The 13,673-nt window shown below is 46.7% G+C and overlaps 3 protein-coding genes across 7 annotated transcripts in view; 1 reads left to right on the top strand and 2 right to left on the bottom strand.

Moving 5' to 3' along the window:
* Positions 1-1,638: 1,638 nt before the first annotated feature.
* CHTF8 (chromosome transmission fidelity factor 8) lies at positions 1,639-12,504 on the bottom strand. Of its 3 annotated transcripts, none has more exons than XM_057534707.1 (4): positions 12,394-12,504; positions 4,840-4,897; positions 4,455-4,572; positions 1,639-1,893 (listed from the first exon to the last, which is right to left on the bottom strand). In XM_057534707.1, the coding sequence occupies exons 2-4, from the start codon at positions 4,860-4,862 to the stop codon at positions 1,639-1,641; spliced, it is 396 nt and encodes a 131-aa protein (XP_057390690.1). In that variant the 5' UTR covers positions 4,863-4,897; positions 12,394-12,504. The 3 variants fall into 3 exon arrangements, with proteins under 3 accessions (XP_057390690.1, XP_057390691.1, XP_057390692.1); XM_057534708.1 differs by lacking the exon at positions 12,394-12,504 and adding an exon at positions 11,991-12,061; XM_057534709.1 differs by lacking the exon at positions 1,639-1,893 and adding an exon at positions 3,843-4,067.
* Positions 1,890-3,846, bottom strand: DERPC (DERPC proline and glycine rich nuclear protein). The gene has a single exon (XM_028162836.2). The coding sequence runs from the start codon at positions 3,844-3,846 to the stop codon at positions 2,224-2,226; it is 1,623 nt and encodes a 540-aa protein (XP_028018637.2). The 3' UTR covers positions 1,890-2,223.
* UTP4 (UTP4 small subunit processome component) overlaps positions 11,875-13,673 on the top strand; it is a 36,113-nt gene continuing 34,314 nt past the window's right edge. Inside the window, exon 1 of one of the 3 annotated variants that reach the window (XM_007198187.2) lies at positions 11,875-12,598. In XM_007198187.2, coding sequence (XP_007198249.2) covers positions 11,890-12,598 — 709 coding nt within the window. In that variant the 5' untranslated portion in view covers positions 11,875-11,889. The remainder of the gene's footprint in view (positions 12,599-13,673) is intronic. The other 2 variants (XM_007198186.3, XM_007198188.2) reach the window with 2 other exon arrangements.

Here is a 13,673-nt window from a genome sequence, read left to right as displayed (position 1 = left end):
TTTGGAGGGGGAGTGAGGGAAGGCCATTGTCTACAGATTTGCAATCCACAGACTGTTCTGAGCTCTTGGGTTTGAAAACTGCGATATTGACTAAGCCTTTGACTTAGAGGTTGCTTGCTCAAGTGTGCTTTCTCGCCAAACATCCACTCTCAGAGGGGCCTGCTGAGCCCTCAGAACCAGCAATAAGGTGGAGTAGTCGAGGGGGCAAGCCTCTAGTGTGCCCAGGTGCTTCCTATGAAGGAACAAAGTGTGCTCTGAGCCAGACTGGCAAACCCTGGTGCTTCCCTTCATCTCCCATGAACTCAGGGGTTTTCCAGCTGCAGCGAACACTGCTGCATCACACAGACCTTGAGTTTGTAAGAAGACGACGGCTGGTTGACATCAGGCCTAATCCATGAAGGCTGGGAAGAGGCGGCAGGCATTTGCTGAAGGCAGTTGTTCCAGGCTCTTCCGTGTTTTTGCTGGCCAAGAAGTAAACTATTTTGAGCACTACAATGGAAGAAATCTGGTCAGCCAACTGCAGAGCTCAGACTTCACTAAGGGCTTGTTTTACTTCAGCTTTTACTTGAAGGTTAATGTAGGATGGACTCCCAGATGGAGAACTCTTGGCTGTCCTACCATCAGCTCTGCCTTGCTCTGTGACAATCAACTTTCTCCAGATCAAGAGTAGGCAGGTACAAGTAGTGGGCCCACAACGTTTGACCTCAACTGGTTTTTCTAAGTTATTCTGTACATTTTTCAGCAGCGAAACCAAACTGGGTCTTCAGCTTTATTCCCGTTTCTTGTAAGGGAAGAGCCTTTATACAATTGGACACATTTTGGTTTTTCCTCAATGAGAATTTTAATCCTCTTTTGTATTATTTCTACAATAATTTGTAAACGTATTTATTTTTACTTCTTTTTTTTTTTTTTTTAAACTTTCAGGTCAGATTTTTTATACTGCACTTATTTGTCAAAATAAAGATTCTCACATAATGCTGGTACCTCTGAGCTCCTCCCTCCCTCCTTGTACTTAACAAAAGCTAGCTCTTTATTCCAGTTTCAAGATTGGTACTTGAGGAAGAACTAGGTTTGCCAAGGAAATTCCAGTGGAACTCAGAAGCAGGTAAGTTGTCACAGCTGCCTCTGGACCTGGGGAATACAGTAGGTCTACCTCGATAACTGCACACCTATGGTGGCTTAATTTTTCATTGTAGAGAGTGGACGGGGTCTTTGGTGAAATTACGAGCCAGTGAGTGAGCCCTAGTTAACCAGCTAAGGCTAAAAACCAAAGCTTGCTTCCTCCTTGAAAATGTCATTATCTGGAAGGTAATGTAGGACTGTGGCCAAGCTGAAACAATGAAAAGCAGTGGGTAAACTTCCTTCCCTGTGGAACAGGTAATAAAAAGGGAGTGAAATCAACAGCCCTCTCGTCCCATTTATTAAAGAAACAGTAAGAAAAGGTACAATGCAGGAAAACACCAACCATCCTTTCACATCAGGCTGAACGAAGCACAGTGATTTCTCCCCTTCATTCCCCCCACCCCCACCCCAATTCCCATAACCCCATCCACATCAGTTGAATTTTGAGGTTCTTTGATTGGGAGTACCAGTGGAGAGGGAGTGGGATGAGCAGTGGAGCCTTGATCCTGGCTTCCTCTAAGTAAGTCCCAGGAGAAGGGAGCTGCAGGCCCGGTCAGGCAAGCAGAAATTTGGTGGCTCTCTGAAGTGGTTGCACTTCCCTGTTTTGTGTTCCAGCCCCCAGGGGAAGGTATGGCAGTAGAGGGTGACCAGGTCAGTGCTGCTGAAGCATGGTCCGCTCACCAACGCAACATTTCTAGACAGCAGTGAGCTGATTCTCCAGTGGTGAGCAGGGGACCGCATATGAATTGGAACCTGCAGGCCAATGTATCCCTGAGGAAAAGTCCACAAGAACAATTCAAGAAACTAGTAAGAAACAAGGGGCAGAAAGCTGTGGGACAAAAGCACAGCAGGCTTCTGGAAGGCTGGAGATTCCTTCTCGCAAGGCGGGATCATTCCCACCTGCCAAAGTCCATGTCCCACAGATAACATTTCACCTTCAGTCAAGAAAGACGCAGAGGGGGGAAAAAGGCTCATTTGAACTTGAGCCCCAGCTATGTACTTCAGACTGTAGCTCCATATCTACCCTTTCACCTAAAACACAGCCCCTGCCCAGAACCACAGTGCCTGGAAACCAAGGTGGTCCTGGAGAGAAAATGGTGTTTAAGGGGGTAACATTCCATTTGGGTACATTGCAGCCATTGGACCCCCTGGTCTGGGGAAAGCAGCTGGGTTTGTGCCAGGGAGGCTCCCCACTCTAGGAAATGGGACCAAGGTCTTGCTTACAGGGCCATTCATCCTTGGAAAGGAAGCTGGGTTTAGACCCAGGGTCCCAGTTGGCCTTGCAAAAGGAGCTGGGTTGATACCCACAGGGCCTGCTGGCGAAGAGCCTAGGGGCCCAGGAGCTGACCTGGGGAAAGTAACCTGACCAGGGCCTAATGGGCCAGTAGACCTTGGGAAGGTAGCTGGACTTGGACCCTGTAAACCAGTGGCCCTTGGAAAGTTAGCTGGGTTGGAGCCTAGTGGCCCAGAGGCTCTTGGGAAAATTGCCGGACTTGAGCCCTGGAGGCCAGCAGACCTCTGGAAGTTAACTGGGTTTGAAGCCAATGTGTTAGAAGACTGAGAGAAAGCAACTGGGTTCAATCCCCCTGAACCTGTCCCCCTTGGAAAAGGATTAGCATTTACTCCCATGGGGCCAGCGGGCCTTGAAAAATGAGCTGAATTAGGGCCAATGGGGCCAGGAGCCCTCGACATGGGAGATGGATTTGGCCCTGGAAGGCCAATTCCCCGAGAGCCAGGACCCGAGTTTGGGCCTATGGGGCCAGGTATTCTGGCCATGGAAGATGGGCTTGTGCCCATGTTTCCAGAAGACTGTGAGAAAGCAGCTGAATTTGCTCCTAAAAGACCTGCTGCTCTTAGAATGGGTGCAAGATCTAGGCTTTGAGGTCCAGCCATTCTTAAGTTAAGACCAGATCCTGTGCCCAAAAGGCCACCTGCTCTGGTGTCCAAATTAGGGCTTGGAGCCAGGCCACCGGCCCTTGGGTTAGGCCCAAGGCCTGGGCCCAGGCCACTTGACCTTGGGTTGGGCCCAAGGCCTGGGCCTGGAAACATACCTGACCTTGGGGCAGGGTTTGTACCTACAAAGCCTGATCTCAGATTGGGACTTGGTCCGGGGCCCAGGCCAACGGGTCTAGGATTGGGAGGACCATTCCCAGAAGTCAACAGGACACCTGCTCTCAGGTTGGGTCCAGATCCAGGACCCATGGGGCCACCACTTCTGGGGTCAGGACCTGTTCCCAGAAGACCACCTGGCCTTGGGTTGGACATAGGACCTGGCCCTGGGAGACCCCCTAACCTTGGGTTAGACAGAGGCCCTGGGCCTGGAAGAGCCCCTGCTCTAGGATTTAGAGCTGACCCTGGGCTTGGGCCCAAGAGACCGCCCGGCCTTGGGAAAGAAACTGCACCTGTGCCAGTGGGATTCATCCCTCTTGGAAAAGAAGCCATGCTTGGGTCACGAGCACCAGCAGGGAAAGGTGCTGGATTTGAAGCCAATGAGCCTGATGAAGTTGGAAAAGGAGACGGGTTCCTTGGAAATGGGGCCAAATTTCCACCAAGAGAGCCGGTTGCCATAAGGAAAGGATCTGAATTCATACCCAGCGGGTGGCCTGTGTTTAAAGCAGGACCCCCTTGTGGTCCCAGGGAACTGTCCATCCGTCCTCGAGGTGGCAGCGGAGCACGAGTCCAAGGAGTTGGCCGCTCTCTAGGGAAAATCCGGGGTTCTTTCATACTTTCTTGGGGACGTTGGTGATAATGGGCTTGGGGCGAGTTTTGAAAAGGATCTTGTTTTTGATGAGTGCTGTTACCAGGTACTGGGTGCCACTCCTGCAGCCAAGATCATCACAATCCTGCTCCCCGGGAGTGTGTTTAACAAGGACGGCAAAAGGCTTCTCCAGGTGGATGATTTTCCCATACAGGATATGATGCCCCACGATCAGCACAGGGATTCCCTTTGGCAGAACAAGAATGAGATGCCTGAGGCTCAGGGCAAGGTCGTAACATTCAGGTGCCTTCTAGAGATGCTCTTGGGAGGCAATGCTGGCACCTCCACTCCCTCAACCACTGTTGAGAAGCCACAAAGGACAACCCACCCTCATATCCTTTTTATTCTTTCTAGCCCCAAGTAAGAGAATTTCTACTTTTAGAACTGTGACCTTTCCAGATTCCCCAAAGCTAAATTTCCCTGCTACTGCAGAGGTGGGGGGAGAACAAGCAATGGCTTAGCTAGACCTTGAATAACAAACCTGAGGGCAGTCCTCACTCTGGGTCCTGGGAGCACCACCTTGGTGTAGCTTGCTTTCCTGAAGCATTAGGCAGGGAAAGAAAAGTCCCCTCACCTCAGTGGTGTAATGTAGGTCTCCCAGGAGGTTTCCAGCTAATCCAGTGCTGTAGCGAGCCTCGATCTCCCCCTGTAGCTCCATCAGCACCCATTCTGCCAGGCCTCCAGCCCCAGCACTGCAAGCAAAGGGCTGGCGGTTACAATATTTTGGAGGGGTGAAGGATAAATAATAGTGTCCTACACCACCATTCAAGGCCCAAGAGATCTCTTTGTTGAGCACGAATTCTTGGGAAACTGGGCAGTGCTAGACACTGAACTAGAAATTGAAATGCAAGGATTTGTGCAAGATGCACCTAAGGACCCCAATTCTTCCAGGGAAATTTCAAACCTATATAGCCCTAATCATTCAAGCTAAATTTTAAAAAGTCTCAAAAGGTACTCACCTGGAAATAATGATCTGCACCATGAGCTTCCCGTCTTTAAAAAGCAACTGAAAATAAGCTGTAGAGGAAAAAGAATTTCTTTAGGATAATAACAATAGCTAACATTTGTCACTTACTGTGTGCTAGGCACTTTTTTAAGTGCTTTAGACATATTTAATTTCAATCCCCTAACAACTCTATAACATGTAAAATTTTTAAACTGATATTGTACATATAAAATTGCTTCAGATCACCAAGGGTCAACTACAGTGTGGAAAGTTAATAAGTATCACAACTGCATTCAAGGTCGCATAGCTACTAGTCTACAAGCCAGGATCTGAACCCAAGACATACACTGCAGAGCCCACACTCTTGGCCAGTATGCTAACTTGCCTTTCTCAAGGATATTATATTTTCCATTCTGCATGGTTCTAAAAAACTAAGGAATTCTTTTAGATTTTACTTTTTCCTTTGGTGATGACATAAGCTTCATGTCTGCCACTCTGGTTATATTTCAAGGTTCAAATGATCTCTTTTAACTAAAAGCCAAGAGAACGGAAAAGGTCTTCCAGACAACTTTAGTGAACGGTAAGCTGATTTCTGATGTGATTCTCATCAGAAACACTTTGCCCATCTTTCATCATTTAGACACTAAGGACACCAACGCTTAATCTACTTTCGTTTTACACAATGGCACCACCTGGTGGCAAGTTTGCGGCACTCTACAAGAATGAGTTAAAATGGGACATTTTTGCCTGAAACAACTGGCTTGTGCTTTGTCTTCCTGAGAAGCATAGATTAATGGGGAGACTGAAGGGATGGGGGATCTAAACTATAGCTTCTGTACAAATCTTTCCAATGAATAGATGGAGCCTAGTGGAAGGTTATCAGATCAGTGTTTACCAACTGTAGAACAGCAAGTTAATAGAAATTATCATTGTGCTCATGATTAGCAAACACCTGCTTAAAGTTAAACAGGTTTCCTTACTGACATGTTAATCTTTGTTTTGGATCTCCAGTGAAAAGTATATTGCCAGCAGCCCTGTAAGACAGCAGAACCTCTTACTCTTGAGCACCAAACACATTTTGGAAACATGAGGTTGGTCAATCACTGGACTTCAAATTCAAATATAAAGAGCAGCTAATATTTATTCAATTTTTACTATGAATCAGATGCTGTGCATATATATCATGGGTGGTATCTCATTCAACCACTCTGAGATAGGGACTTATCCGTATTTTGCAGATAAAGTTACTGAGGGATACATTTGCTTTATGTGTACACACACAGCTAGCAGGTGGTAGAGCCAACAAAAGAACCTAGGTCATCCAACTTTACACTCATAATCAATACCTTCTCAAAGGAGAAAACCAAGTGAGAATAAAAAGACATGAAGGCATCAGGCAGGCACTGCGTACATGCATTCAGCAAGAGCTGAATCAAGAAGTCATGTTTGAATAAGCCAGACCTGCTGTAGCAGTACCAGGTGTGGTACCACTTGACAACACGTAATACACTGGCTCAGGAGGGCAAAGGTCTTCTGACAGATAAGAAGGCCCCACCTCCACCATCAACAGAACAATCAAAAGCACTTTTAATATTCTTCCAAAGTTTCTTGAAGGAGAGACTAATAATTTACAATTAGAAGGCCTAAATTCAGGTTCGAGCCTGTAAGTGTGGAACGCTTTCAGTGTCATCATACACAAGTCACTTAATGACCATGGGGCTAAAACCTGGATTGTCTGACTCATTTAACTATCATGAAGACCAAATAAAACATATGTGGAGGGCTTCCCTGATGGCGCAGTGGTTAAGAATCCGCCTGCCAATGCAGGGGACACGGGGTCAAGCCCTCGTCCGGGAAGATGCCACATGCCGCAGAGCAACTAAGACCCTGCGCCACAACTACTGAGCCTGCGCTCTAGAGCCACAACCACTGAAGCCCACGTGCCACAACTACTGAAGCCTGCGCGCCTAGAGCCCGTGCTCCGCAACAAAGAAGTCCACGCACCGCAACAAAGAGTAGCCCCCACTCGCTGCAACTAGAGAAAGCCCACACGCAGCAACGAAGACCCGACGCAGCCAATAAATTTTAAAAAAAAATGTGGAAATGCTTTAAAGACTAACATATAGCTAATTTTTTAAAGAATGGGATAAATAAATCAGCATTTCCACACTATAATTGTGAGTAAAATTCAGAGAATGGTAGGTACATTTTAGCCATGAATCAAAAAAGGCTCAATAACTGAAACTGAAGTTGTGAAGTTTCTAAAGGTTAATAAATGCATATAGATTGAGAAAGAGTTCTTGTAAATAAGCTTTTTATTACCGATGAAACAGTATATTTTCCTTGATAAGTGTAAAATACAGGTGGTTTCAGAGAAGTAATAGGGTGTTCACACAGATACAAATTTTAGGAAAATCATGGCAGGGAAGGAGATTAATCTTTAAGACCTCTGACCACGTGTTTGAGATAGGAATGTTTAGGCAAAGGGGATGTAGAAATATTTTCAGTGCATTCCCCATTTCCTCGACAGCCTCCTGTCAGAACAGGAATTCAAAACAGTGGCCTAAAGGGAATTCCCTGGTGGTCCAGTGGTTGCGACTCAGCGCTTTCACTGCTGTGGGCCTGGGTTCAATCCCTGGTCAGGGAACTAAGATACCGCAAGCTGCGTGGCACAGCCAAAAAATAAAAACAAAAACAAAAAAAACAGAAAAAACGGTGGCCTAAGTGGATAAAGGAAAACAGATGCCTGGGAGCTGGGTCAGAATAGCTGCACCTCCATACTTGTAGCCGTGCTTCAATGAGCATACACAGCTCTCTATCCACTTATGTAGGAGGCCCTGCCTGAGTACACCTATTGATACTGGCAGACATCTAGCAATTCTTGTAAAAATAAGAATTCTGTGCCCTAAAAACTTGTGCTAGACCTAATGAGATGCCAGAGATGTGAATACAAATGAAGTTCACACCCAGCTTACAAGAGTCTAGCTCACAGGAACCTGTGGACTGATATGGCTATATTTATGTACACGAGGGTGTATTTACCAAGTTAGTAAGTGATGTAGGGGAAGGCATCCCTTTGGTGAATTTTAAAATTCTACTTTAGCACCTTAAAATATCCCATTGGCTGAATCAGATTCTTCTTCTTCTTGCTCCTTGCTTTAGGCAACTATTCTCAAGAGTAGGTATGTATACCTGAGTACGTCACTGATAACACACCTGATGGAGGTGACAGGGAATATGTATTTCACTTAGTGTGGAGATGACTAAAAAAGATAATGAGAACATGCAGCCCAATCTGTCCTCATCCCCTTGAAAGTAGGCAGAAAAAGTTAGTAGGAAAACAAGGAGGTGAAGAAGTATAATACAAGTCAAATCCTATTAGTAACAAGTAACATTATAAAGAAAATTTTCTGTATAACAAAAATATTTCTAAGTCTTCAGTCTCAACTCATTCGAACATTTAAAAATAAGCAGAGCAATTTCTAAGTGCTTGTTCTAAGGTATTGCTTGTGTAGAAACTGCAGCTTTATCAAGAGCAACATCTGAAGGCACGGTTTGATGAATGCACCATATCAAATCATGACACTAAAAGGAGTCACTGGAAGAGACTGCCGAGCACCTCACTCTCAACAGCCTTGAGTTTAATCCCAGATTTAGCTAGGACCAACTAACTGGTCTTTGGTGAAGAATAATAATTCCAAGTTCCTGTACAGCCAGGAAGAACTGATGCCACTTTTCAAAAAGATGTTTAAATTCAATATATTTCAGAGCGGAGTCTCTCAGGCCACAATTACAGTACAGACTTGGAGACTTGGAGAGATAGGAAGGTGTGGAAAAAACCAAACACCTTTCCCCTGCAATGAATTATTTTGACTCCCTACCCCTCCCCTTACAAAAGGGGGAAATGTTTCACTACTCAATTTTTGGGGCCTTTACATAGCTAAACAAACTAAATACATAAGTTCTATATTCCTAACTTAGTCAAATGACTTTAGCTATGTAAACGAAACTTTTTAAAAAGCACTTTGTATGTTTTAACTATTTTTTTCCCTTAAAGAAAAAAAAAAAAACCCCTTTGTGGGGGACTTAAAGATTTCTAGAAATATTATCTAAGAAATTTCTAGAAATATCTGAGGTTGCCCCAGATCATCCCCAGTCTTGAGACCTGGAGTTACTTTGGAGATCCTGAGTAAAGTCAAGACACTGTTGTTTTCTCAAGACAGTGGTCCAGATGACTTCAAGACCCCTGAACAAACCACAGAACAGCAAAGGAACCCACATTCTCAGAATCAACCAAGACTCACAATGGGAGCCCTAATCAAAACTCAAAAGGTCTGTCTGAAATCAGACCAAATCTGGGATACATCTTATTTAACTGTCATTTTGAAAGTCATTAAAAACCTGAAAAATCAAAGTGCCACCACAATTTCTTAATTAGGAAGAAAAGTTCAGGCAGAGCATTATCTTTGTAATACAAAAACCTTCATTTCTCACATAGCTAAACCTTTTTGAACATTTATCTGGATTCTCTCTTTTCATCCTGAAAACAATCCTATGATACAGGTACTATCACTCCCACTTTACAGTGAGGAAACAGGCTTAGAGAAGCTAAAGGTTAAGTAACTGGTGGAACAGCTAGTAAGTGGTGGACGGGGAATGTGAATTCTAACTCCTCCACAATCCGGCCTGTCCTGCAGTCCTCTCACACAGCCCCTTCTCATGCAGGACATGAGTATAGGAACTTGCTTTACAAACATTAGCCTTTCTCATAACATCTCCCACAAGATGGCAAATAAACCACCTATGAGGAAGATGTTACATCTTGCCACCGAAGTAACTAAGACATCTGTGAGGTAGGCAACTCAAAACAAATGAGCCTGCTTTTCATCATATCCAACTGATGAGATTTAGGTTTCTGAAATCCCTAGAGATGTACTCAAGGTTACCTCCAGGATTCAAAACTACAGCCTAAACCTGTTTCCTGCCTGCGTAAGGTAAAATAAGTCAAAAGAACAGAGCACATTCTTTGTCACTGATTCATCTAATCTCCTACAAAATTTCTTATCCATTGGTTTCTGAGTCGTTAAATTAATATTACTAAGGTCTTACAGAGAACATCATGAGCAATGATCCTCATGATGGTAACTGCCCCCAAAATAAAATGTAGCAGAAGAAAGCGTGGTATGTATCGTATTAAAAAGAATATGCAGCTTTCACTGAAACAGGGGCTTTGACTCAATGGTTTAACCTAACTACACATAATTTTATTACAGCTAAACAACGTTTAGCTGTAATAAACATTGGCCCTTTCATCTTTTCTTTGTTGCTTTTTAAACGGAATAAAGGCTTTAACTTTACAATTCTTAATTTTTAAAAATTCATTTTTATTTAAAAAAATTAAATATATGACACAAAATGTTTGCAAATTGCTGGGCCAACAATTAGCATTTACTGAGTTCTTATTCGGTCCCAGAAACTACTCTTTGTGTTTAGGGATTCAGTGAGAACTGAATCAGACCTGGATTCTGTGATTCTGCCATTTATCTAGCCTGCGTATGACAGGGGGTAATTTAATCTCATGTTGCAGTTTCTCCACCAATAAATTGAGCATAAAAGCGAACCCATCTCAAAGGGTGGTTGTGAGCATTAAATGAAGTTATGAATGTAAAGTCCTCAGCACAGTGCCTAACATGGTTAAACCTTTAGGGTCAAGCTATTGATTACCTGGAGGAACATGGCATTTTCTTAGTACATGTCCAATAGAATGACTTTATACTACTGTGTACTTCTTATTTTAATGTTTAGAGGGGACTAAAACATCCTATAAAAGCAGCATGTTAGAATAAAATCAAGTTTACACAATGGGAGAACAATTCAAATATGGCAGTCAGGGTTCACCAAACTGCTTCAGGGATTAAGTTCTGGAACGTTTTTTTCCTCTAAGCATGATAACTATTTCTCTGTGTGTCTTTCCATCAAATGAACAATTCAGGAACTTTTATATACAACTCAATACATTATTTTTATTAGCAGTGTTGTGATTTTGTGACTGATGGGGAGAGTCTTAAGTTTCAAAGGGAAGATCTTGTCTCTTGACAGGCTTATGTCATTAAGTGCTAAAATCCAGTTTCTAAATGAGAAGCTTGCTCGCCTCCGAAAAGGGGCCACGAAGAGTAGGTGGAACTGAATGCTTCCAAACTTTTCACTAGTGAAGAGTGGGTTCAAAAACGTGTGTGGACACTATGCATACATGTGGTACTTTCCCATCACATTTTAAGATTCCCATGATGGAGGGAATCAATTACTGGTATTTGTAGACAATGGGCAGAAAAGATGACTTCAGTCGATCTGAGTTACTCCAGTTTTCTCCATCTTCTGCTACTCTGCGGCCCCTTCTACCCTTCCTCTTCCTACTGCTGTGGCACCCTATCTTCCCCAAAGCCCCTTCCTTTATAGCTCTACTTGAGGTCTCCCTCTGTACTGGATTCCCCTCCCACCACCCCCCATCTTCTCCACCCTCTTCCCGACCCACTCCCCTCCCTTCAATTTCAGCTACAAACACTTCCTATTTCTATACCCGCCCACTTTCTGGGACTTCTCCATCCGCTTCCCACCACCGCACCACCCCCCCCGACAAACTACCCCCAGACTATCTCTAGGACCGCTCACCAAGCTGTTTAACCCTTTCTCCTACCTCCCAAGGAAACTACTCTTTAAACTGCCTTCCTCCACCTCCCAACTCCCCGGAATACTCTTTCCAAACTGTTCATCCTCCTCCCAAAGATTAGTCTTTAAATGTTATTCCTCTACCACCCGCATTTTCCAAATCGTTCCTTATTTCCCCCCCTCAATTCTTAAGTACTTCTCTCCTCCAGGACCCGACTCCACCCCACTCTTCTCTCGTCTCTCACTCCGCCCACAAATGAAGCTGGATCACTCTCCAGACTGTCTCTTCCTTCCAACCACCCTCTCAATTACCGCTCCCAGCAGCCTCTCCCCCACGACTTAAAATGTCCCCTTGAAAGAACCTCACAGTCCTATCCCCCGCTAAGTCCCATTTCTGATGTTCCCGCTACTTCCTGGGTTCCAGTTCTACCCCACTCTCGCAACCATCCCGTGCTGGGTTCCCTCCCCACCCAGGGAAGAGCCCCTTTCCGCACATACCTCGAGGTTCCGGCCCGCGCCGCCCCCTTCTCCGTCCTCCGCCCGCGCTCGGCCACTCTTTCCGCCCTTCTCCCGCTCCGCCCTGCTCGCTCCCTTCCTTCCCTCCGCCTTCCGACTCCACATTGCTCCCTTCTCCACAATTCCCGGCCCTCCTACCAGGGGGCCCCTCTGGGTCGCCCCCACCTCTGCACGGCTCTCCCCGCTCCCCTCCCCCTTCCCGGCCTCCCCTCCCCCGCCCGCCGCTCCCCCGCTCCCCGCCCCTCGGCTCGCCATTCTTCTTCTCGAGCCGCGTGCCCCGCCCGGCCCCAGCTCCCTAGCTTCCCGCTCCCTCGCACCCTCGTCCCCATTCCCGGCTCGGCCCTCGCTCCCCGCGGCCTCCCGCGCTCCCTGCCCGCGGCCTGACCTGCAATGGCGGCCGCCGAGCGCGGCGCCGCGCGGCCAACGGGCGACAACCGAACCTCCCGCCGCCGTCGCCGCCGCCGCGAGCACTGCCTGCGCACTTCCGGCCTTGCGGCGCGAGCACTTCCGGGGCAGAGCACGCGAGCGCGCGCGCATGTGGGGCCGGGGCGGAGAGAGGCGAGCGCCGAGAGTGGCTAGCCCATCCGCTGGTGAGTTGGGGAAGGGGCGTGGGGAGCAGGGATGGGACGGGGTGGGGGGAGTTCGAGCGGGTGAGGCCTGCTACAGGTCGGCGCCCGGCGGAGCTCGACGATTCTCTTGTGCCGAGGCCGGTGGGGGCTACTCCGGAGATCCCCGGAGAGGGAAGGGGCGGTGGAGCTCTCGCGCGCGCCTTGTACGCACTCTTAGCCCGGCCCGGCCGAACGCGTCTGCTCTGCAGACGGGTTCCTCACCTTGAAAGGAGACGAGTAAGGGGCGACCCAGAGCGGAGTGCGTATATTGGCGGCGACGGAGCGGCAGGTAGAGGGAGTAGTTGACAGATGCCGACCAGTCCTGTCGTTCCTCACCTTGAGACGCTCTCGGTTCTTCCTGCCCCATCAGCCCCACCGTCAGTACCGTAGTTGAGTCTGTGATTTGCAAACTTAGCATGCAGTAGAGATAGAGGTGTTTGCCAAAATGCAGATTGCTAGCCATCCCCCCGCCCCAAAAGATTGGAATTCTGGAACTGTGGAATAGGACCCGGAATCCTGCATTTTTAAAAACAATTTTTCGAGGTGATTTTGATACAGGAGTACTGCGGACCTGACTTTGAGAGACTCCTTTAGACTGTCCACATTTCTTGCTTCTTTAGAGTGGTCGTGGTATTTATCCTTCTCTTCACCACCCCCACCCCCAGAAACCTCACACACAAAATACAAAGGAGACCTTAGTTCTGCCTCGAATACATCCGGTCAGCTCCATGTGGCTCCGTTCAAGTGCGCACTCCCAGTTAGAGAATGCGGTTATGTTCAGTCTTTTGCTCTAAGATCACGTTTTAAATTCTCACCCCTCTTTTCCTGGACCACTTCCTTCAGGCAGTTGTCAGGATTGCTGGCAGTCTGGGTGATGCTGTACGTGTTGATCTTTTAATTTTGTTGCTGAAGAATCCTGAGCTTCTGGAGACTGTTTGATAGATTCTGTATGGGCCATGAAAGCATCATTAGTTGGATATTTAGAAATGAACCTCCGTCGGACTTCCCTGGCGGTCCAGTGGTTAAGAAGCGGCACTTCCAAAGCAGGGGGCTCGGG

Source organism: Balaenoptera acutorostrata, chromosome 19 (assembly GCF_949987535.1).
Source record: "Balaenoptera acutorostrata chromosome 19, mBalAcu1.1, whole genome shotgun sequence".
Taxonomy (NCBI): domain Eukaryota; kingdom Metazoa; phylum Chordata; class Mammalia; order Artiodactyla; family Balaenopteridae; genus Balaenoptera; species Balaenoptera acutorostrata.
Note: the sequence above shows the minus strand (reverse complement) of the source record. Positions and strands in the feature narration are given on the sequence as shown.